Genomic DNA, 25,782 nt, shown 5'->3' with positions numbered 1-25,782 from the left:
CTCTGTAGGGCCTGAAACCAAATCCTCTTGATATTTCCAAGTACTTCATAAATTAACATTTTGTAGAACCAAGAGTGCCTTGGAGGACACTGTGCTTTGTTGAATGAGAAGTGATGTGGTTTTGGAATCTTGGTTTTAATTTTGTAGTGCAGCCATATAGAAGGAAGTGACGCAGCTCAGCAAGGGAGGTGAATGTGTGCTCCCAGGAAACCCTGGGATTTCTTTAAACTCTTTCACAACTTCTGGGCTGTTTGCCTCAAGGGTTGCCTCTAAGGCAGGTTGCCCCACTGTGAGTTATGGGTCCCCCTCTTCAAAGAAATATATAAAATAAATTCTATTTGTTTTGCTCTCTTGCAGATGACTAGCATCAGTAGGGTTTTCCTAATTTCTATAGGATATATGTAGTTTGGACTAACTGGTGAATTGTTATTCCAGAGCCTTGAAATCAAAGTGTAGTTTCTTCAAACCAGTGTTAGAGGATAATTTTTACAAAGTAAGTTCTGTTGCATCAAAAAAAAAAAAGTAAATCCTCTTTGGCTTTCATCCCAGCGACTCTGTGATACTTACAGCTGGAAAGCCATCCTGCTTTCTCTGCATTTCTGTTTATCTACTGGAATGCTTTCCATGCCATCCGTAACCATCAGATTCTTCATGTGTTTTTTGGCTGTTCTTTCTTGCCTACAACCACAAGCTCTTTATGATTGGGTTAGGTTTTCTCCGGGCTTTGGTTTTTTTCTTTGGTGCAGCTGAGAATGCACGGGTAAAGCTTTGCAAATAACGATCAGTGTTTCTGAAAATCAAATGGTAAAATGAGAAATGAAAAGGTCAAGTGCTGAGATTCAGATAAAGTTCAGCTCAAACTTGAAGTATATGTCTAGCTGAAGTTTATTTAAAATACCTAAAAACTGAACTTGAAAAGCTTGAAAACACTCAAACACTTACAATTGAAGTTTGTTTAGTGCATGGGGGAGAGGGAAAGGGGTAGGTAGGCTTTCCCAGCTGTACCACGTGGATTAAATACCCCTCATCTTCCTTGTTTTAGTTCTGCTCAGTTGTTGCAGGCAAGAGTTGTTGTTTTTGTTTCTGCTCATCCTGTAGATCTTTCTGGTAAAAAAAATGAAAACAAATTCATTAATGGACAACTCTTGAGAGTGGCACTTTCTCATATGAGAGTGTTTTCCTTCTTAAATGCTCTTCATATGGAGCCAGGCAGCCAGGAGTGGATGCTGGGGAGCTCACAGAAGTGAAACCAGTATTTGATTTAGCCCACTGCCAAAAAGAGCAATCCTGACCAGGGTGTGATGGGAAAATGGAAAAGGCACTTCGGCATTCATGGTGTTCAAAGTCCTTCAGCCCTACAGACTGTACAGGGGATGGGCTGGCCTGGAGGGGCACTGACCTCCCTGTCACTTTTGTCCTCATGATACACACTTTGCCTGCAATGCCTAGAAGAAATAAGCCACCTAATTAAGGCCAAATTAGTGGTAGCTGGGGGCAGTGGATGAGAAGAGGGTTTATTGCTTTGGCACGAGGGGCTTGTATCCCTTCCTGCTGCCTCTGCTTATTTGTAAACTCTTTAGGGCAGAAACTTCGTTTGCATTGACATTTTTACAGCATGTAACCAATGAGGCCCTAATTCTGGATGAGCTTTTGGGAGCCACAGTAAAGCAAATAAATGATTTTTTTTCCTTTCTTTCCCTGACATATATTACCATACCCAGAGAAGTGAAGAGCAGTCATTTGTCTTCATCCATGAAATCCTGTGTGAAATAACACAGAAGTTCTCTAGAAGAGACATTAATAGAACTCACTGTATTAATTCTTCAGTACTTAACAGAGCAGAAAGGTGTCTGTCCCATTTTAAGAAGGCTCCAGTAGCTTTCTATTTTACTGACATCTGCAGATTTTTATAATGTCTGAAACCACTGTTGCTTTGAGGAACTTGAACCTGGATTTTCAATTAATGTCCTGCTTTCCAATTTGCAAATACAAGGGATTTCACTGTGTTATCCTAAGGTGGAAAACCGAATATAATTCTAGAAACCTTGCAGTGTAATTGTCTGGATGTATATGGAGTTTGTGATAAACCTCCCAGACACTGAAATTGGTTTAGCTATTTGTGAGAAATACCATAAACGTTTTAAGTGCAGGCAGCTGCTACTGGAACAGAATCTGTGGGCTGCCATGAGGGTGTTGGGTGGGAGCTGGGCAAGGAAGGTGGGCTTTATATTTACCTGTTCTTGTTAGTTTGGCTTTCAAGACAGTCCATGTGCAGGCCATATCCTGATTTCACTGTAGGGCCAGTTATTCTCACTGCATTCTTCTGTATCTGGTACAGCAAGTTCTTCCTGCCCCAAAAGATAGAAATGGCTTTCTGGGGCTCAGAGCAGGCATTGGCTTAAAGGATGTGCTTGTCCAATAATAAGGGAAAACAAAGTTTAGCTGTTTAGCTTCCTTTGTCTCCTCATTTTTACACTTGAAGTAGTCCAACTTACTGACTGTATTAGGATCCCTATGTATCTTGGCTAGGTTATGACCGGTATGATCTGCTTTTTGTTTTTCCTCTTCTTACTGGATTAAAGTTTTTCAGTGGCTTCTCCCTGCCTGTCTATTGGTTGGAGAAATTCACTTGTCTAGAAACCCAAATTTAGTTCTTTACTGACGCAGACTTATCAGTCACTCAGGTTTTCGCCTGTGTTTTTGCCAAAGAACTACCTAACAAGATAAAATGAAATATCTTCCAAGCCTGCCTGGCTCCTTGCAAACTAAATTTGCATCCTTAGAAAAATTGGAATGACATGTACATTATGAGCCAAGGAATCACTTGAGTGACTGATGTAAGGGCCAACCAGTAAAATAAGAGGGGGTAAAAAATCTTCCTCCAGGAAGTACTCCCATGATTTTTTGACAAGACCTGGTGTTCAGCAGTGTCACCTTATTTCACTGCTGCTGTGCACTCTCTTGCCAGAAAAAAACCCACCAAAAACTGTCATGAGTTTGAATTCACAGGGAATTAGTCTATACCAATGAGAAATTCTAAAAATCATTTGTGAACTTGAAAGGTTAGAATTTTTTTCAAGCATGATTTGATTTCTATATGATACAATAAATGCTCTTGTCTAGGGAATGTTTTTATGCTCCTGTTTAGGACATCTAGGTTCAGAACAGGAGAGAGCGGCTCAGGTAGGTCATGAGGGAGCTTGGCAGGTTTTGTGCATTTTTTGGTTTTGTTTCTTTTTTTAAATTTTGAGCTCTCAGTAGGACTGGAACTGCCAGGGACATGTTGTAGGGCGCATGTGAAGATTGTTTGCAGAGCTGTTCTTGGAGCTCACCTGCCCAAATGGCAGCTAGTGCTACTAATCCCCCCTTTTCTTGAGTTAGTTTTTGTAAGAGCTCAAAATACAGGGAAAACTATCAGGCCTAACCATTCTGGGGTGTTCTTGCTGTACAAAGGGGAATCTCAAGGTTGAAAGCAGGTATGAATTGGACTGATTTAAAACTCTTGCAATTACTTGTCCATCTGCTGGCTGCCTCAGAGGACCTTTTGCAGAGGGGCTGTTTTGATGCACAAGCTTGGCAGGTTGCTCGGTATTTTAAATCAACTGGCGCAAAAACATTTTGTAAAATAAAGAGAGCGTGTGAGGGAGCAAGGCTAGCTGGAATCAGCTAAGAGAATTTAGGCTGTGGTTTAATTTCTGTCTCACTAAAGGCAAACTGTGGGATTTGGAAAGGAGCAAAGTATGAACAAGATCCTGCATTTTTGGTGTGAAAAGCAGAATGGTATTTCATCTATTTTAAAAAGAGCTTGAAGTATTTGCAGAGCATTACCAGTTTTGCAGACATGAGTAACAGCAGAAATTCCATTTTTAATTGTTTTGCATTCCTTCATCTTAGAATCCTGGATCGCTTAATACACACATTAAATGGAAACTTAGAGTTTTTGTTTAGAGAGAATATTTTCTGCTGGAGTGAAGGAACTAATGCAAGAGAAATTCTGGTTCAACTGATTCAAAACTCAATATAAGAAACTTTCACCAGGTTATAGAGAAATTCCAGGGACAGACCGAAAAAGAGGAAAGATTCTTGACTAAAATAGCTTTTGCAGGATGAGTAATGGTAGATTTTGATTAAGAAAAATTCTCATCAGAATACGAGCATCATATATTATGGAAGTTTTTCCTTCAGAGCATTTTTGTTAGTTTGTTTTCTATGTAGTTTTGAAATGTTTTGTAACAAATAATCCAGTGAAATGGGTAAAAAAATGACACCAAATTACCTTGGACAAGGTTGGATTTCTTGAGCAGCAGGGAGAACTGCAAATACTCATAAATTAGTTTTCCTGGAGGAGTGGGGAAATTGCTGGAAGGATTTCAATTAAGGATTGATAATTGCCATAAAAAGCAGATATGAAGTGAGGATTGCTGGGAGGAAAGGTGAACTGAGGTGTGAAGTGGAAGAAAAAAAGTGCTTATTGGGAAAAGGAATGTGTGAATGCTAAAGCAACTTATAGAGATGGACCTACAATTTTATGAAAAATAGCTTAAACTTGCTTTTCTTGCTTTTTCTTTTTTGTTTCAGTGTGCTGAGGTCATGAAACTTAATCCACAGCAAGCTCCGTTGTATGTGAGTACCAATTAAAACACTTTACTATTTTATTTACACTTTACTATTCCCACAAAACACTTTCTGGAGATGCTGCTTCTTTGCTCCCTAAGCAAAGGGGTTTGTATTAATTCAGTTTGTATTTGTATTAATTCAGTTGCAGATGCTCAGTGGTGACACTCTCAGGTAAGTCACAGAGCCCCTCTGGTTTCCAGCAGACTGTTTTAAGTAGGTTTTGAGCTATGTAATGCTGTCCCTGTGCAGGTATCCCCCCCTTCTGTTTTTCCTCCCCAAAGCGTGCTGGAGTGCGTGGCTGTGCTCGTGTCACTTGATGTGTTGAGAAGAAATTGTTGGCGTGGAAAACAGAGCATCCCAATGTGCAGGGCTTGCCCACTGTGATAATATTTTTCTGTTTGCAGTTTTAAACGTGGCAGGGAGGACCAGGAGGCAGCGCAGGGCTGGGCTGCAGCAGGGCAGGGTTTACGTCAGCCTCTCCGAGCTCGTAACCTCCATTAATAAGGAACAAGCTTCCCCTGGCTCTGAATAGCAGCTTTGTTGGAGAACATGGGCACTGTCAAATCAGACCTGGATGAGTGGGGGTGTGTGAGCGTGTGTTAAATCTGTGCCAAAGCTGCCAGCCAGCTCTGTAACTGTTTGCTTTCCACATCACCTTGCCATGCTGCGAGCAGCCTGAGCTGCTGCAGCTCTTGGTCCTGCCCACAGACCTCGCCAGCCAGGGCAGAGCTGGATGTGAGGATGGAAAATTTGAAGGGAAAATTGCTTGCAAATGTGGCTTTTAAGGGGAAAGAAGGAGAAACAATCAGGACTGGTGATAGACCTTTATCTTGGAGGGTGTTGCGTGTTGTCAGTAATGGATCATATTGACCTTTAATGCCGTGTAGGCTTTTAAATTTTGCCTACCTTTAATTACCAACTAGAAGTTTGCATTGGAATTTATTCTCTACCCGCTGTCCTAAGTCTGTGCTTGAAGCAAGATTTAAATACTACGTAGTGTGACCTGATTTTGTAGAGTGGCTTTCCAGGAGTACACCATATGCTGAATTTTGAAACTAAATGTTGCCTGAATTTCGTTAAATCTCAACTCTACTGAATGTACCTTGACTTTGAAGTTACTTCATTGAAACTTAGGACGCATTAAGAGAGAATGGAACTTATGTGCAAATATATTATGAAATTGCTACAGAAGAAACGCGTGAATGATGTAATGCAGAACTAAATTATCCTCATATCATTTGAACAGTGTATGACTTTGCTAATGGCTTTCTTTTCTCAGGCTTATCTACTGAATTAGTTTATTTTCCTGCTGTTTTGTGTGGGGTTTCATTGAATATGTAATACTGAAGTGGTACACTTAGAAGTCCTCATCCCCATGTGACAGAAAACTGGGCTGAGGTCAAATGTAGCCTGATGTAAAATAATGATTGTATGGCACTTGGTATAGTGTTTCTTTGCAATGCAAATAAGTTACATTATTAATACATCAGTGTCTCCCTTTTCTCTCCTCTTCCCCTGGCCAGGTGTATACACAGATCAGCTCCCTTTCCAAAAAACAAATTTGTTGGTAGCTTAAGGAAATTTGAAAGGTCAAGATTTAGTTTTTGTGTTTGCTCTCAGTATAAATGCTTTGTACATTTTAAGATCAGTTTTGTTTTCCATGTGTTGCTAATTGACAGCTCATCTGAGAGTTGTTAGGTGCCAGCAGAACACAAAGAAAAGGGTATCTTCCTGGTATTTCTATTTTTCTAAAGGCGGACACAGCAGTCTTGTGGTCTGGCTGTTGGGAGGCAAATAACAAACCTTACCACATTCCTTTTTCAGAGTGATGGCAACTCCATTTTTCACATACAGCCTCCTTGATCTTGTTTCCAAATTACTGAGAACAGTATCCTGTTAATTCCTCCATGAGGAATTTCATCTCTGTGAATGACTGGAAATTACAGGCAATACTGACATGTCAGAGGATTTCCCTATCTTTACTTTCAGGAAAATATTCTTCTTCCACACTTGACCCTTTTGTTTTTGACACCTTTGCATCTTCCTCTTTTAAGCTAATATCTTAGATTAGAGATTATGCAGTTAAATTTTTTTTTTTTTACTAAATCTGCCATGAGTTTCATCCTGAAAGATCCATTAGATAGTTGTTTTCTTTAGCAGCATTACTGAAGTCCTTTTAGGAGGAGCTTTTAGGAGGAGAAAGTAAAAAAATGATGTCTCCAGTTCAGTTCCTGGAAGCCAATTAAAGAGCTAAAGCATACTTTGTCCTATCTGGTAATTACCAGGTTGCCCAGATTTCATAAGTTATAATTAAGAAAAAGGGTTTGGGAACCTGGAGATGTCCAATGTACTTGGGGCCAAAGTTTTTTGGGTGATGCAAAAAATGGTATTTCCACATTCACACCAATAGAGAGATAGAGATTCTTGTATTATTCAAATCAGTGTGCACAAAAGGAAGGAAGACCACCTGCTGTATCCTTCTTGGTCTTTTGGCTGCTTGAACTTCTATTTACCTCTTCTGTAGAAATCATCTGTCCTGCCTCTGCAGAGCTTGTGACCACTGAGAGGTCACAGCCTGTAATGATGAGACTACTGGCCGTGATAAGTGTGAAGATTAAGAAATAAGGTGGAAAACATATCCTGTAATAATGAGTGTTGTGTTTTTGTGGTTCAGTGTCTCATTTCAGCCTTACCTCATTGTTCACTTGTTGATGAGGTTGCCAGGAGCTGGAGCTCAGCAATGTTGCAGGTTTGGGCTGGGACAGCTGTTCCTGCCTTGCTCTGTGAGCGGCTGGCTCCTGTCCCCCAGGAGCCAGGACCCAGGAGCACTGCCTGTGTCACCCAGAGCTGTTGTTACCTCCACTAATGAGCTGTTCAAGGAGCTCCCCTGGCCCTGGGAGCTGCTCCCAGCAGTGCAGTCATGGGGCTGAGGAGCTGGTGCCAGGAGAGATAAGGGCAGGGAAGTGTTCCCCAATTTAGCTCGGGTGAGATAGAGTGATGCTGCTGCTCACGTGGGCTGGGGGGCAAGCAGCTCCCTCACCCTGACCACTGTCAGCATGGAATTGCATTTAGAAAGGGTGGTGGGACTTAACAGAGCCCGTGGCTGAATATTGTGGGGTAAATTTGCAATACAAATGTTCAAACCCACTTCCTTAAGATGCATTGATTTCTTCAGCTGCCAAAAAAAAGTGCACGTGGCCGGGCAGTCCTTTGGTTATCTGCCTCAGACTGCAGTTGGGAACATCTTTATTGATGCACAGACACTGGATTCAATCCAAAGCTAACTTTACTCCCCTCTTGTATTTCGGTGCCATGCTGTTGATATGGGAATTCTTATCGGGCACAGTGCAGAGGATGCAGGACAGTGTTTCACACCTTACTGGTGGTCTGCCTGGGACTTTGTGCTCAGGGAGCCCAGGGTCTCAAAGCTGAAGCACCAAGCTGTTCTGTTTGCTGGCAGGGCTGGGGTGGAACAGGAAGGTGGGAGATAAGAAGTCACAAACTTCAGTTTTGATTGGTGCTTTTCTTTTCATGCTTGCAGTGACCTCAGTGATTGTCATCTTTTTATAAAAGTTCTATCTCCTACCACCAAAAGTCAAAATTTCAACTTCAGCATTATAAGGTATTCCCTGGCTCTTGTCACGGTTGTATTGGAATATCCAGATCATCTAGGAGTATGAAAAAAAAAGGATTAACAATGCTCTGAACAATGGAAGCTTATTATTAGTGGCATTTTTATTGTTGTGATTCATTAATTCTCTGTTTATAGATGAGATGGTTTACATTAGTCACTTAGATTAAACTCCACTGTTGCTAACATCCATGGGAAAGTGCTTTGCAAATGTGAAGTGTTGATCTTTTTAGAAACATCGTTAATTGGGAGTTGAACAGATTATTCAGCAGGAGATTTAATTTCAGAAGGATCAAGGCTCACAAGCCATATCCTTATATCCACCCAAACTTTAATAAATATAGAGTACACCTGAAAGAATCAAGGTTGTGTCTTCACCTGCACAGAGTGTCCTGAAAATCTCCCTTCAAAAGTGATGTGCACAGCTTCTGACTTCAGCCTCTGCTGGCTCTGGAGTCTTTAGAATTTTGATAATTTTTGTAACCCAGTTGTGTCTCCTACATCTCTGAAATCAATGTTAGTTTGGGGGTTTTTTTAGAAAAATGACCTGAGAGCAGTATTTGGGTATGAATGTTTTGGAAAAGCACTGGGATGACATGCAGGGAATGCGTTGGGAAACATTAATCTCATCTACTCTTGATTGCAACCAAGGTTACAACCTTAGATCTGCCTTTAAGACGGGAATATTTTTTCATGGTGATAATGATCAGTGGGTGTGAAATGGAAAAGATTAGCAGCTGGAGAAGCATGATGTATTGCTGCAAACTTTCTTTCCTTTTTCCTTTTAGATTAAAAGGAACAAACTTGTTTTAAATCACAGCACTCCTCCTCTGCATGGTTTGTCTAAGGTGTGCCCACGTTATTTGGAGTGACAAACCCAAATGTGTCATAACTGGTGATTGCATGGGAGGGCAAACACTTAATTGATAAAAATGCTGCCATTGACTTTGGTCTTTAATCAGGTCTGTGGATAGAGTCTCTTGTCTAAACTGCCACTTAGGAGCTGTGTTTCTGCAGAGTTTCTCAAGGAGACTTTTTGATAGAGATGAGAGCTCCCACTTCCAAGGCAAAATGGCATGCAGCTTAATGAAGAATGAACTTCAAAAGCCTCAGAAGGAATGCATTGACCCTCTCTTAATATAACCTGGGGTTTGGGTACAGTAGGTCCTCTTCTGTTAATGAATGAACTGCTCGTGTAAATCTCCCAGTTTGTCCTGCTTTAATCTAAAACTGAAAAAAAGGGTAATGCTTGTAATATTTTCCTCCCACTTCCATATTCATATAGAATGAAGTACACTGTGTATACCTGAGAAAATTGTAATACCCTCTGATGTTCATGTTTCAGCCCTCTCCACCTTCTGAGTTAAAGAATTGAATAATATATAATATTAAAGAATTGAAGAAAAACGTTCACAATGCAGAGTTTTGAGGCTGGTGGTCTCTGCCCCAAGTGCTGTGGCTCCTCGTGTCCCTGAGTGCAGTGAGGTGTTGTACCTGTGTGTGCCTCACATCTGGCTTCTTATCTCAGGTGTCACTTGTGCACTCTTCTGTGCTATACAACATAAAAAAACCAAGTATCTCTGTGAAATATCTCCAATTAATGTTCTTCAGAAATCTCTACTAAGGGGACAAAAGGACAAAATAAAAAACTTTTATAGTTCTACAGTAGGATGCTGTCATGAGGTTGGCAGCTGTGCTTAAGTTACTGTTCTACTAAAGCAGAACTTGTTTGCTTAGTGGCATCTATGGTGACAAAGGCCACTGAGCTGCCTGAATATCTGAGGTCAGTCCAGCAGAAAAAGGAGAACATACCACACATGCTTTTGATGTGGGAATTTCTCAGGAAAGTCACTATACAGAAGCCCTGTCTTTGTTTCTCTCAAGGTCCTTAGGCAAGAGGACAGCCATCCTTGATGTTTAGTTCAGCTCTGTGGTGAGAGGATCTGATAAACCTCTTGTCTTTTATTTGTTGGGTACCTGATTTCTTCTTAATGACAAACTAGTTTTCTGCCCTACCTTCAAAATGTCTTTGAGTAATGAATGAGTGGAGGCCTTTGAGCACCTTTTACAAATAAAATATTTGCTTGCATTGCTTGTGGAAGAACCTGCTGGTTGGTTGGTTTTAAGAAAGTCAGCTGGGGCGCCTGAATAAACTGATTTTTTTTTTTTTTTTTTTTTTTTTTGAGAGGAATATATTGCAGCTTGTCTGGCTCTGCTTTAATTCTCCAGGCAAAATACTTTCCTCACTAAACTGTGCTTGACCTCATCTTTTAAGTTTTTGTCACTCAGATCTTTGATTTAGATTCTTTTCATCCTCCACTTCCCAAACTCTGGTCTGCATCATGCAAGCAGCCATCCCTTCTGTGGAAATGGGTGTCTGGCAGCTGCCACCTGAGCTCAGCACTGTCCCCTGGCAAGCTCATGCTGCTTCTGGGTTCTGTCACACCTCAGTGCAGACTTCTGCTCAGTCTGCTTATTATGAGGCTGATTGCTTGGCTTGCTCTTCTTAAGAGAGACATTCTTTAGCTCATGAGATCTGTGTGATGTTAGCATAGGGCTGCTGGTGAAATGCTCACTTCTGTGCATTTGCTTTGCCTGGAGAAGTCGGATGAGGCTGCCAGACCAACAGCAGCATCTTCCTCCAGGAGAAGCTGTTTCTTAGATTGCAGCTCAGAGGCCTTTTCTCAACCCTTCTTCCATATTGTCTGAAACTAAAAGTGCTGGATATGGGTTCAAAGCCCTCCTCCCCTCGTTATCTATTTGAACTTTTCTTCTGTGATCCTGTTTTGTGGGTGTGAAAGTGCTGGTAAACAATAAACAGTCTGGCTTGAAGTCTGGAGCACTGCTCTGAAATTCTGCCCTTAACTCACCACTGCTTTGCAGCATTACATGTGAACTTTAATATGACTTGCAGAAGGTGCCAGAGCTGGTACAGCTGGTAGGGGTGGGAAAGCAGAGACAATGATCTGCTGTTGGGGAGCTCTTAGATCGCTTCCTCCTGTTTTCTGAAACTGCAGAAGGAATCCTTAAAGTATCACACTAAGAGTTATATTAAAATCGGGTGAAATTATGTACGTGTCTTGGGCTCTGTGTTTGGGATTCATTATTTTTTGTGGTAGCTGATGAGCTGGGAGTAGCTGGACAGACACAAGAGATGGTGTCCCATCCCCAGCATCACTGACACTGTTGCCTCCTCTCCTGTCAGGAGGAATAAGCAATGGAGGTCTGCATTTGGGTTTAAGAGAGCAAAAATACTCTTCAACTACTGTTCCACTGTGGGTTGTATTCTTATGTTACCTTTAGAATGAACAAACAAATTTCCCATGTCATTCCTCAGGATACATGCCCCTGCTGTATTTCCTGTAACAAAATGCTGACAGTCATTTTGTTCAGCTAGAGGCAGTTCTGACAGTAAAGCTGATGTGAGAGCAGTGCACATGAAGATGTTGATTTCATGAAGCCAGAATTTCACATAGCCTCCCAAATCCCCTGCACTCCGCTGCAGTGCTTCCCATTGCTTCCAAAAGCTGTGCTGGATGTGGTCTCCCTGCAAGTGCTCATACACTGCCTGCCTCAGTAAAACATTTCCATATTGTGCTTAAGTGGAAAATAAAATGTGAACCACTGTAGCTCGATGCTGTGCAGTGCCATCAAGTGGCAACTCTGTCACAGGACACATTTTCAGAGCAGTCTGTGTTTGTGTTGCTGTTTTAAAGTGTTTCTTTTAAACATTATAAAATTTCATCTGTCTGCAGTTGTGGTGTGGGGGGGATGTTACTTTATCAGTAAGGTAATGATTGTAATGGTTTCTGTTCTCTAATGGCAAAAATGTCACTTTAAAAAGTGTCTCGGTCATTGCAGTAGCTCCAAGTGCTGTAACTGTGAAAAATTTAAAGACTGGTGAGGATATTTTGCAGCTGGCAGGAAAATGAGTGCTCTGGAACACACTGAGCTCTGTCTCTCTGAAGGTTTTGCTGTACTGTAGAGGAGGCTGAAGTACCAGGAAAAAAAGCCATCCTTCATCTCTCTTCTGCTTTTGGACCTTAGTGTTCAAACCTGATTTTTTTTTTTTCTTTTGGTTTTCTTTAAGACACCCCAAGGTTATTTGTGAAAATAGTCCAGTGGTAGAAGATTGCTTCTAATAATATGTCATCATATGTACTTTATCTTCCAGGAATTGTGACTCTCTCCATCCTTCTGGTGCCAAGAGAGTAGCTGGATTTCTCTTAGTCACTGCACACATTCAGACTGCCTGCTATTGCTCCTAAGCACTGCAATTTTGTTGTTATTGCTAGATGGGCAATTAGTAGGAAATACTATCAATCACTCAAGCAGCTGGTTATAAAATTACCTGGTTTGGTTCTCGGAAGTGTAATGGAGACCAGAAGAGGCTTTAGGATGAGGCCAGAGCAAGACATCCACATCAATTTGGGTGTGTTTTTCAAGGAACTGATTGAAGTAGTTTCCAGAATCTCAGGAAAAAAAAGCCTAAAAGTAAGACCAGTACTTGTCATAGAAACTGGATGATACTGGAGGGGACATTCTGCAACAAAGAAATTTCCTGCTTTCTTTTGCCCTGTCTTTGTGTTCATTGTGACATTACAGGGACGCTTGAATAATTTAAAGGTTAACCCAAATTTGTTACTGCTTTTGTGTACATCTACACCTCCTTCTCTATACCAGAGCTGTACAGGGTTTGTGGTAGAAGGGGCTTGAGGTTACTGTCACTTCTTGCTTATTCAGGCCAGAAAGTTCACAATTCTTTAAGCTGATAGCCTGGCTAGCACTTAGCTGCCTGAATAAATGAAAATTCAATTGATACTTTCTTTACTGTACTCCCAAATTCACCAAAACTATAAAGTCCCCATTGCAGTTTTTCCTTGGGTGTTTACATTTAGTACAGAAGGGTGAATGGCACTCTTCTTATCCTTTCTGTTTTCTCCCTAAGTTTGATTTTGCTGCTAATTGTGCTGTTAATTTTACCATCTTTTTGTGTATGCTAACATTATTAGGAATGACCTTGGCAGTTTGGTTTTGTGAGGGCTGTCTGTGTGCAGCACAGGCTGGCACTGAGCTGATGCACTCTGCCTGCTCTGAGCACGTGGAGCCCTGTGCCAAGGCAGTGGTACAGCTAAATCAGCTATTAACAGCCCAATCTAATAAACCTGCCTGGCTCTGGCTAGCAGAGTGGCATGTCAGGAAGATCTCTGCATGAAGATAAATCATGTGTCTGTCTCAGTGCTAACGAGATCCTGTTACTTTGATGGATTTCTGCTGGCACTCTGTAGAGATCTCCTTTGAGCTGCATGGATTAATATGTGTGTAATGGTTATAATAGCATCTTGCCACTCAATAAAGACTCATCTTGGAGGTGATTGATTTGGAGGCTGACAGAGACATGCTCTGTCAAAGGATGAGGGCCACTAATAATGGATTTCTTGGAGCATACCCATTTCCATGGGAGTTTGTGCTGCTTGCCCTGGTTCAGAGTAGAAAATCCACCCCTTGTTCTCCTCAGCCCTTTTATCTCTTTGTAAGCAAATCCTGCTGCAGGATTAGACACCTGGGCTGGCTTGGGCTGTGGCTGAGGTTGTGAGATGGTGTTAATAAATCAGCCCTAACAATGTTGGCTCTGCAGACAGGCAAATTGAGGGTGTCCATGCTGTGTTTTTAGCACAGGTTGCACTCGGGGTGGATCTATGAGAGCCAGCTTGGACCTGGAGGCAACAGCTCAGGGCTGTTTATCATAAATGTCCTTGTTTTCCCACAAATTCTTTTTTGCCCTAAGAGTCTTGAATAAATGGTCTTTTGACTCTGCACTTGTGTCAACATTTCATCCATCAATGTGCTAAGCTAATCTTATTTTTGGACCAAATTCTTTTTCACCTTTGAGGAATGAAAGTGGTGGAGAGTAGAAAGTTATTTTGTCTCTATGTCAGTGTTTCAAGTCATGGCTTTGTGGCTAGTTTTGGAAGAGGAGATCGCTTGGCTCGGTGCAGTGTTAATAAAATATGGAAGGTATCACCTTGATTTGTTCTGTGGGCTGGCAGAAAAACGTCTGCCATCATTCTGCTCTTTTGGTGGCCTGCGGGCAAGACAGAATGGTCTGTGATTGTATTTTCCAAAGAATGAGAGAGTGCTTTGCAAAATCTGGCTTTCTAATCACAGAGGTGCTCCAGTATCTGTGCTGTTAACCTGAAACCTTTCACTGGTAAAATAACAGCACTGCTGTTAATTTAAAAAGGAAATAAGGTTAGGTCTGGAGGTCCATTAAAAATATATATATATTTTATTTAAACCATTGGAGTTATTCTTGTTGTCTTCTTTTGTGTGGGTGTTTGTGTTTTTTTTTAATTAGGAAAACTTCTCTGCTTCATGCTTTAAGATCAAGGAGTTTGAAGTCATTGACTATGACTGCCCCAAAACTTGGCAGCTTGCCATTCTGTTTATTTCTGGAGTCTTTCCCTGAAGGTTTTATCTGCAGGAGGTTGCAACACTCCACCCCAACGACATCCATCTTTCTCCCTGCTCCTAACCCAGGTCACTGCCTTTATCATGGGGGATATCTCCAGGTGAGGGGGGATTTCTAGAGCTGCTCATGTTCAGACAGATTTCACAGCCCTACCTTTGTTCCTGGAGCCTGGAGTTCTGCAGAATGAACTGTGTTTGAAGTGATTTTTTTTTTTTTCCCCTCCTAAGTGCTCCTCTGAGTCAATCCATAGTGGTGAAATTGAGGATGTCTGTAATGATTGCTGTTATCTTGCTGTAACAGATACCTCAGACCTCCTCCCATGGTCCTTCCTTTTCTGTCCCTGTGCTGGGAGCTTGCAGGTTAAATGGCCACATCTGGCAAAGGGGATGGATGTTTCAGGCTGAGGCATTTGAGATCCACTGACAAACTCAGAGAGGAAAGGGGACTCAGCTGGGTGTTTTGGAGGTAGAACCCATCCCCAGATTCTGCCCCTCAAGTGTGAGCTGTTCATCTGTTAACCTGGGAATAGCAGCCTGGAAGAGTTTGGTTGATGTAGGTTATTTTCTTGCCATGGAAGAAGAGCATCCTGTGGTTTTTGGAGCCAGCAGCGATAGTGCTGTGTCACAGCTGACTGGCTGGAACACTTACTCAGACCTGGAAAAACTGGGATCTAAGCCTTTCTCAATCAAAGGGTTATTCCAGGAGATGAGAGCACTGTCATGTTTGCTCTAAAAATAGTTGCCCAAACCACCATTTCCTTTTGCAGTCAGGAGCCTGTGTGGCTGCACATGGTTTTGTTCTGCATGGGGATGTCCATGTGTCCTTTCCAGATGTCATTCTCTGAGGGTTTAAGCACAAGTTTGCACCAGCCCAAAGTACCCTTAGATGGGAGGGATCTTCCAGGGTACTCAGCTGAGATATGGGAACTGTCTGGGAGCAAAGGTTTAGCTGCTGATCTTGTTGTATACTGACAGAGCTAGATGGGAACGGATCATCGAGCATCTGAACAATTATATTGTACTTTTTTCCTTATTTGATGATTTCTGCTACATTTTGTAAAGGTGTCTTTTCCATGTTCCAGCTGCTTGCAGACTCCTCTGCAGTTCTCACTTTGAGGCGGAATTGTCTCAACTTTCCCTTTGATCTTGTCTAGTTTAATTATTGTCAGTGCTGCACATTTTCCAAAGAAAATGTCATGTGATTGAAAAGCCAGCTGTTCCTTTAAAAGCCATCTGTATGAAAAGTACTCAGTGTTTAGCCCACAATTCCCATTTCATTGATGGAGAAACTCAAAGCACAGGGATGTGAAAGGACTTGCCTCCTGCTGGAATTCCTGCCTGGGTACTCTGTGTCAAGCAGTAGCTGGGGTAACAGTGAGTTCATCACCATCTAAAAATTAATAAATAAAGGTACCAATGAGCCTGAACTGCAGGAGGAGGAGGAAAAAAACCACAGATGGGATTTTTGTGCTGTACTGGGTATGGTGAAGCTCTTCTGGGAGCAGTTTAGGGCTTCCCAAAGGGGAAGAATCAAAACTGCAATAAAGCAGTGACTCACCAAGGGCCTAATTCATGTTGTGAGTAGGGGAAACAAACCAAAACTTGTTACAATGGCAGGTTACATTTACTCATCTAATCCAGCCTCTTTAATAACGCATCATAACCCCAAAATCTACAACTCTTAGAAGGAAATACCTAGGGAAGGAAGCTTTCTTTCCTTCACATAAATCTCCAACCCATCTAACCCATGGACTTCCCATTCAGGAGGCTGGTGCTGCATGAGAACACAGCCACAGTTTGCTGTCAGTGGTCAGCAGCAATTTTTGTATTTTGCTTTTCTGGGTAGAATAAATTAATGATTACTGGTTGTTGGTGTTTTCTCATGAAAAAGAGATTGTTAAAGTAACAATTGAGTGCTGCAGTAGTGCCATCTAATGCACACTTAATTTTCATAAGTATTTTTAGATTTTGTGTGTGGAGATCAGTGGGTGGTTAGTGGCTTAAGTAATGTTCTTTAAAACTCCCAGTATGAACCATGGGGGGAAAAACCAGCTTAGAAATTAAATGCTGCAGCTACAAAAATACAACTTGCCTTTTTGGTTTTCTGGGATTTTTTTGTTGTTGTTGTTTTTGGTTTTTAGGTTTTATTTCTGTGTATGGGTTTTGTGGGGATTTTTTGGTGTGTTATGTTGGGGTTTTTTTGGTGGGAGGGGTTTTGGTTAGTTTGGGTTTTTTTGTTTGTTTGTTTGTTTTTGTTTTCAGAAATGTTAATATTTGTTAGCCAGCATGTTAAGAATACTTTTTCCCCCTTTTCAGTCCATTGTTGACAAGCATGCCTGTTTCTGGTAGAGCTGATATCCCTTGGGGAACTTTCCCTACTACCAACTAAACTCATGGTTTTCGTCTTGAAGCCTGGAGTTTTGCATTTGCCAGGGCTGTTCTCATGGTCCCAAATGATGATCAATTCCCCCAAACCAAACAGATTTCCAGAGCCTGAAGTGGAAAAGAAAGATGTCTTTATATGCTTACAACAATTATTTCTTTTTGGAAGATGGATAGTATTTTTGAGGCGATTACATAAATGATCTTAATTCTTTAGAGTGTAAAGATTTTGTTCACTTTGTTTCCACTTCCAAATATTGCTGATGTCATCTATTAAAAAAAAAAAAAAGAAAAAAAGAAAAAAAAAAGCCTTTGAAGGTAAATAGTCCATTTCAACAGGCTAATTTGGAGTTGTTTGTGCTTTGCCTACACACCAGCCACAACTGCTGGAAAAACTACTACCTAAAAAGGTGGAGTTGTGCTCATGCCAGCAAATCATGCTGACAAACAGGTGCCTTACCTAGATAGTTCTGGGGTTTAGTTCTAATGACAGCATTTGGGCCTTTTTAGAGATAATTGTATTTCTGCTGCCTTAAATAAGCCAACACTTCAGAGATGGGCCACACTAAAATCCATTTCTACGTTGTTTTCTAGTTTAAAGCTCGAGGTCAGGCTTGGCTTTTCCAGTGCACCTGTCCCATGGTGAGGCAGACCTGCTTTCTCCCTGTGGTTTGGAAAAGGGAATATGTGTAGAGGAAAGAGCCCCGTCCACCTTCTTTACATCCCATTACGTCCGAGACCAGGGATTTTTCAGATCCAAACAAGGGACAGGGTGGCCTCTTTCATGAATGAACCAAGATGGAATGTTTTCATTTCCAATGGGCTCTAAGCCAAGTAAATATTAGGCGATCCAAACTAGTTTTGAAATTAAATTATTCTTATTTGTTGGAGCATTCCAGAGAATGGCTTTGATCTGTCTGTACTTTCACCAAAGGGATATTGGCAGGCTAGCCTCCCATTTCTAGCCATTTGGGATGAAAGAAGGGTTATAATAACCACCTTGTGTGGCAGTGATCCTGAACAGATGACATTTTTTGGACAATATTAAATGAATAAAGGTAAACATACTTCAATTAAAATGTTTTTGGAGCTTGAATGCAATAGGTCTGTTGGAAAGTCTTCTATGTGGGTTGGAGGAATTTGGCTGCATTTGTAACTGATTTTCTTTAACTCCAAAAATCTTGGAAAGAGAGGGGTTTGTTCTGTGCATTATTTCCTTTCCAAATGAATACATTGTTGGAATAACTTAAAAATCAAATCAAAATTGGCAGTGAACAATGAAATTGTCAGTAACTGGGAGGTAGAGAGGTTGAAAAGGGAGATTTTTTTGTTTCTTGGATCACATCAGCTCAGTGACCTGTACCAGGCACAGTGACTGAGTTAGCTCAGGTGATACCTGCAGGGAAACTGAAGCACACAGCAGTTAAGTAGCACATTATCAGTTTTACCAAAGGTATTTGGAGACAACTTAGAAATTAAAGGAAAAAATGCAAAAATTGAGTTGCTCAGTGTCCCACAGTCTTGCTGAAGGATCCTCCAGAAGAGGTGGGAGCAGGGTGGTGGAGACCCTCCCACCATGAAGTGCTGCTTAGACACAGCTAAAGAACCTTTTAAATTGATAACAGTTGATGATAATTTGTAATCTCCCTAGACTTTAACAATAACTGAATTAAAATCTAAGGAGCGGAACAAGTGGGTTGGAAAGATCTGCTGGAAGTCACTGGTCTGACCACCTTTCACCTTCAAAATTAGGTCAGGTATCTAAATAAGTTCAGCTATATGTTTAAACTCCAGCTTAGATTTCAGGTTATGTGGAACCTCTGGTGTTGAGGTTCCTTACATGTATTTACTAGATTTTCTGTAAATAACTAAATATGTAAATTGTAATTTGTAATATTAATGCAAATTAAATTGCTTTTCCTAGGAATGTGAGTAGTTTGCATGGACAGACAGGTGCCTTCTCACAAAAACTATGTCAGTTTGCTTTGATTTCACAAAAATTAGACTAGCTGTACTTGATTTCTGAGTTAAATAAAAGAAAAATCTCTTTTGACAGATACCATGTTAAACACTCAGTGCTGTTGGTGCGTGTTCTGAAGTGTCACCTGCATTTTAAATCTGTTTAAGTACTTTGTATGTTCATGCCTTAAGGGAGAAGTAGTTTGAACAAAGACAGATATAAAAAAACAAAGCACAAAGGGTTTGTAGGTTAAAACTCAAGCTTTTGGTTTTTTTTGAACATCAGCTCAAATCTGGATCCATTTGCTTGAAATGGAATATTTAGTTTTCAACTCAGCATGTGAACTGGTCATGCTTGAATTTAAACCTTGATTTATTTCTTTTTGCACCTGTTTTTATTTTAACACTGACTCTATACAAGATAGAGTTTTGCTACATGGTTCCTTCCTCCCCAGCTGGAAGTCTGGTCTGATATTATCGTGTGAGACCTTCCTAAAATTTACATTTGTAACTCTACAACCTCTGAAAATACAAACTACACTCGCTGCTCCATTAGATTATGGAGTTCTTCTTGAATTTATGGTTTTCTTTCCTGTGTCACAGCATTGACCCACATATTTTAAGACCAGTGGCTGGTCGTGAACTTGCCCTGCAAAACCTTGTTTGTATAAAACAAGGTGCAGTCCTGCCCCTGGCAAGAGGTGCCAGATGGGCTTAATCAGGGGAGAACTGGACATAAATTTGGAGGAGGAAACGTAAAAGGAGCTGAGGGAGAGAAGAGGGAGACGTGAGGCAGAGCGTGGGAAGTGATGCTAACACAGGATTGATGTACAGGAGGGCCTGAAGTCTGGGAATTTTTTACAACAGTTGTATTTGACAAAGAGAAGGGATGAACTCAGTGATCTTAAGGGGGAGGTTTTAAAGGAAATGACATGTGCAGTCTCTTGAATATGCAAATCAGAATTACATAATCTGCAATAACAATAATAATCATAAAAATCTTTTCCAGATTTGCAGCTGTAATCATATGCTCAGTGGGGTGGTGGCAGGGAGCTGGCAGCCACAGCTGCTGTGTAAAACTGGGGCATCCACCTGGTTCTGATCTCGATAGAAAAGGGGCAGGAGGTCACATCACAGACTGTTGTTCTCAGTGTCTTGTAGTTTTTATAATGTTTTCAGGCTAATAAACAAAGTATGGGGAGACCCCAGTGGCATTTAAAAGATGTGTAGATGTGGCACTTGGGGACATGGTTAGTGATGGTTTGACAATGCTGGGTCACCATGATGCTCTTGGAGGTCTTTTCCTACCGAAATGAGTCTTATGATTTTTTCATCAAATGAAAATGCCTCACTTGGTTCTGCAGTAACTATAAGCCATCCTCTTTCCTTGCTTTTCCTTCCCCATGGAATAGTGAAATTGGTTCATATTGCCCCTGTTCTTTCCCATGCAGATGTAGGAATTTCAGGTGTATTTACTGTACCCTTTGCAGGGTTAACTGTGTGCACCCTTTATAAATATAATTTTTCCTGAGAGCAAAGATAAGCTAAATGATAAAATATGTTGTGATACTGAAGTAAACCCTCCATAATACTAAGCAGTAGAGTTTAACCAACTGATCATGAGCATTTTTTTTCTAAAGGCTTGAAGAACAGGTGTATTTGCTGACACACAGATCTTTTCACCAAGGCATGGGCTTATCTGATGAGTGAGAAGAGCTACCACTGTCTGTGCCACCACAGTTACTGTTTCTTTGTAAGGAAGGTGGAAAAAAATCTCATTTGATATGAAACTTTGATATCTTCGTATATTTGCGGATTGTAGTTGAGAGATATGTTCAGTAATCAAGTTGGCTCTCTGGTTTTAGTGCTAGCTTGGACAGGGGAAATATGAGTGCTCAAGCAAGAATTAGGGCATTTTTTCAAATTTCTGAGAGCAGAGGCAATTTTGGCCACTATCTCATTTCTGTTATATATGTCTATATTCTGATATGTATTATACATGGATATATTCTGTTACATATGTCTGTATATGTGTGTACAAAACCCCCTGTGTGTAGCATGCACATCTTTGTCAGACTTGGTGTCATTCACCATATTAAGTTTTTATTTTGATAATACCCTGGAGATTCCTGCATGTCTCTTCCTAGAGCTGCATTCAGCTTCTTTCCTACATGTTGGCAGCCTTTGACTTGCAAATCTGAAAATTAGGATGGGCACTGGGTCCTATGATAGGAGTGTATGAATGGAGAGTGTGAACCTTGTAGGAAGAGTAATTTTATTTCAGGTGATGCAGTTCTTGTCATGTAAACCTGATCTTGTTTCTTGTCCTTTTTCCTAGGGTGACTCTGTTATTACAGTGCAGCTGACTGAGGAAGATAAAGTTGAAGATGATGTAGTTTTTTATTTGGTCTTCGCTGGATCAACTGTCCAACACTGCACAAGCACGAGAAAGATTAATCCTGGGAGTCTGGAGACAATTTCTCCCGGTAAACAATTGCTTTTCTTTGCATGTCAGTGTATCAGTCTGTGAGATTTGGTTACTACAAGTAGACTGGAATGTAATGCTATTTGCTTGGTTGACTTTTTCCTCATTTACACATTCACAAGGAATAGAACATGTGGTTTGGATGACTGCTTTTGCCTTTCAAAAACCTCGTACTTGATTTCACTAGAATTATATGACTTTGAGATTGCAGTCATTTAATATGTAACTATGAGATAGTATTGTAGAAAATTCAAAGTTACACATGCACATAGTAAAATGCTTTTAAATCCAGCAAAGATGGTGGAATATACATTTGTAAAATTAAAAATGCTAATGCTCAAATGGTGGACAGCCCAGTAAGTCTTAGCTACACTCATCATCTGCTTGACTTGATGAGGTTCATTGCTCTCTTCCTGGTAAAATACAAGCCTTTCCCCTAAATCCTTTTCAGCTCAGAGCTCACAGAGCATCTCTGGGGCTCCTGCAGTACAGGTGATGTGCAGCACAGTGCCATCTCTTCATGGCTGGTTCAGATGAGGTGGCTTTCCACATGAAAGCCCACCTCTGTTTTTATCCTTTGTGCCACCAACAAAACAAAGCCAATCAGTATTTCCCTTTGGTGACTTCAGGACCGTGGGAATGAGCGTGTTCCAGGCTGCAGTCCTCACCATTAACCTTTCATTCTGACTTGTTGCTATGCAGCACATTGCTACCAGTGTGAGAAAAACGCCTGACATTTTCACTACACACAGTGTAACTCAGGCCATCAAGTGTTTTTCTTGGGTTTGTCTTTTCATCTACCTCCTAAGTATTGTTTTGTGAGAGATGCACGTGGAGTAAAATTTGGAGTTGTTTTCTCTTGGGAATGAGTGGCTAAAAGTTGGCTGCTCCATTTTTTTCATTTCCTCCTCTTTTTGTGCCGTTGATGTTGTTCAGTTGGCTTGGGAAGAGAAGCCTTTTTATGGCTACTGATGACTGGAGCCCCGTGCAATCAATTAGATTAGTGCTTATTTTCTCCCAGAAGAGCAAGAGGGGGTGACTCCTTCCCTGCTTTTGTGTGGTGGGCGTGGGGCTCTGCCAACCCTGCTCAAAATGACTTCACCTCTCCCTCGGGGCCGTGGCTGCTGAGCCAAGAAAGGAACTGAAAAGCTTCAGTGTTCCCTTCAGCCCATGTGGGAGGCAGGCTGCTGGATGGGATTTCCGGGCAGGAAGGACACTTAGGACACTTTCCCATCACTGCAGCAGTGCTGGATGTGCCCAGGGCGGTGGCTGCCAGGTGGGACCAGAGTGATGCTCTGGGCACTGCCTGTCCTGCCAGCCCCTGATGTAACCGAGTCACTGGGGAGGGCTCCCTGCAGCTCCTTCTGGTGCTGTTAGTGGGAAATCTGACACTGTTCGTGAGTCAAAAGGAAAAGAGGGAATTTCTCTCAGTTGTTCCTTTAGCAATAATTGATTGTTTTGGGGTTTTTTGGTTTTTGGTTTTTTTTACACAGTATAATCATGATCTTGTGGTGTGTGAAGCTGGACTGGGATGGATGCTGTTTGTTTCAGACAGAGTTTTAAGGGACCTTTCAGAAAGGCAGTCTCATTCCTGCACTGTGCAGGGCTGTGGTGCAAGGAAGAGGTGACATCTCAGATGTAAAGTAGCCATATGGATAACACTCTCATCTGTGCTTGTACCTCATTTTGGTGAGAATGCCTAAAAAACAAATACTTCAGTGAGGAAGAGGTTGTTGAGGAAAGGCAGATCAAGAAATGGGAAAAGCCTGATTTTTTTCATACCCTTTGCTGACACCTGTGCATTTGTCCAGTGTTGTTTCAGCAGTGATTACACTGATTTCAGTGGAAGCATGACTTACTTCAGTGCAGCTCTTCCTCCTCCTCCTTCCTGGACGCACAGTGAATCTGTAATCATGTGTTTACTCTGTATGTTCCAGAGTTGCCTTGGCGATGGCTGTGGTGACTCAGAGCGTTATTTGACCTGGGAGGGATTAGCCACGAACAACACACAGTGTGTGTGAGACCAGCCCTTGTTCAAACACCCAGCCCGGGGCACTTAGCAAATGCTCTGCAAGGAAACTCCTGCAAACAGCTTTTAGCCAAAATCTCACCCTTTTCTTGCATCTCCGAGCATCTTTCGCTTGTTGCTGTGATGCAAAGAGTGTTGCACATCCCTGCGAGCACAGCAGCTCAGGTGGCAGCTCAGGTGCACTAAGGAAAGGCTGATTCACTCAGGAGCCTCTCTGCCTTCCTGGAACCTCCTCTGCATCCCTTCTGCACTCGCAGGCTCTTCCCTCATTCTTGCCTCAAATCCTTAAAATTTCATTCTTCCCCCAAGTTCTTAAAATTTCATGTGGTCCCCAGGAGACTTCAGAAGAAATCCATCAGTGGCTGGGATGAAAGGGGTGACTGTAATTCTGTTCAAGCTGACGTAAAAACAAGCCCAGATTTGTAATTTTTGTTTCTTGGGTTTTTTTCTTAATGTACAGAAATGTAAGAGACAGACAAATTATTTCATTGCATTTGCTGCCAAAATTAATCAGAACGTTTTAGCAATGCTTTCAAATAAAAATCACATTTAAAAAGAAATCTTAACAACATAAAGTTGTTTTAGATGAAAAATTAGAGAAAATGGAATGGAAATATAAGCTGTCAAAATACCCCATAAATTTTCATTGTATGTTAAAATTCTCTATATCCTGAAAGACTTTACCTAAATAAAAGCTTATCACTGCAGAATTAAATGACTGCTGCATCTTATATAATTACTAGAGCAATCTGCTTCTTTCCTATGCTTTTTTTATCATCAGCCTTAAACACTGAATATGTATATAGTCAATGCTACTGTTCAAATGTGAGCTTTTATTTCTCTACATAGTAAAAGAAAGAACTTATGACTGTAAATTTATGGGAGCAGCTTTATTTTACCTGAAGATGTGAATAGATACAGATTCATCACTTCTTCAAGCTACAGAATACTTACCTGTATTTACACTCTTGCTCTGAAGAATGGGATGGATTATTTATCCTGCCCTGCTGTTGGTTGTGTTAATTTAAGGAAGGTAATTTTCCTTTGTAAGAAACAGATTCTCATTTGAGCTGCCCAGTCATAAATTGAAGGGTCAAAATTAGCTACTGTGATTGAAGAATTAGCCAGGAGATGAGTTTTTGTGTGCTTTCAGTAGTTGTTTTACCAGCCTAAGGACTCACCAGATTACATCATCCATACAAGCTTTCGTTTCTCTCAGTGAAAAGCTACCAAAACCTTATTTAACTGTTGGCTTTACTGTAAATATTACAGTCCTTCTATTTCTAGTTAATCTGGTTGAAATTCTCCCTAATGGAAGCAGTTTTCCTCAGTACCAGAGGCACTGTATAGTTCCACAGCACAATTTCAAGCAGTGTTGTATCAGACACAGCATTAAGGTGGCAGCTGGAGGTGTAGTGGCACTGGCACTGCTCCAGTGGGGATCTCAGTGCAAAAGCTTGGTCACTGGAGTTTGGGTGTTAAGAAAGCAGCAAAAGTCTGAGCAGGGAAGGAAGTAGAGAAATGATAGCATCTCTGCTGCTGTGGTTAACTGTTGTTGGCTGCTGAATTTGTACTGTTGGGGATGGGTCACAGATGCTTGTCCTCCTGGTGTTGGTCATTAACTGAGCTTTTCAGCAAGTCCTTGTTCCTACAGCAGCCGAGACTTCTGTAATCTCAATGCCTTTTTTCCTTCCCACCATCTCTGCAGGGTAGGGAGGGTAACTGAGGCCAAGCAGATTGCATGTGGTAGTGAAGGAAATCTGGTAAAGCAGGGAAGTGAAACATTCATTGCAAGACAGCAGCCTCATCTCCTGTCTCTCTGCTAGAGCAGCTTTTTTACCACTGGGAAAAAACCCAACCCAGTAATAAAAATCCTCAAATCATGATCTGGCAAGCAAACCAGCAGAAGAAGGAATGACCTCATCACTGTCCACACAAGTCAAAAGTCCCAACCACAGCCTGCTGTGGCCAGCAGAGGCCTCTGAGCATCAGGAAGCTCTTGGGGAGATCTGGGGGAATTTTCTTGCAGGAGCTGATGTGCTGGGAGCTCCACTATTCGTGTGGTGCATTTATTGCAAAGGTTTGCATGCCATCACCATAGCAGCTGTATGGTTGGACATGTATTTTGCTTTGCATTTAACAACTTGTGGTCTGGAAAGTGTGGGAGACACGGGGGAAATTTGAAATGAAATTTCAAACAGGGAGAGA

General features: G+C 41.4%; 1 protein-coding gene across 10 annotated transcripts in view; it reads left to right on the top strand.

Annotated features, from left to right (window-relative positions):
* Nucleotides 1–25,782, top strand: part of AKAP13 (A-kinase anchoring protein 13) — a 202,630-nt gene that overhangs the window by 52,441 nt on the left and 124,407 nt on the right. For all 10 annotated transcript variants that reach the window (XM_072934105.1, XM_072934101.1, XM_072934108.1 and 7 more), the window contains exons 4-5: nt 4,579–4,623; nt 21,399–21,546. In XM_072934105.1, the coding sequence (XP_072790206.1) occupies nt 4,591–4,623; nt 21,399–21,546 (181 nt within the window). In that variant the 5' untranslated portion in view covers nt 4,579–4,590. The remainder of the gene's footprint in view (nt 1–4,578; nt 4,624–21,398; nt 21,547–25,782) is intronic.

Source organism: Taeniopygia guttata, chromosome 10, assembly GCF_048771995.1.
Source record: "Taeniopygia guttata chromosome 10, bTaeGut7.mat, whole genome shotgun sequence".
Classification (NCBI taxonomy): Eukaryota; Metazoa; Chordata; class Aves; order Passeriformes; family Estrildidae; genus Taeniopygia; species Taeniopygia guttata.
This window is presented reverse-complemented; position numbering and strand designations above follow the sequence as displayed.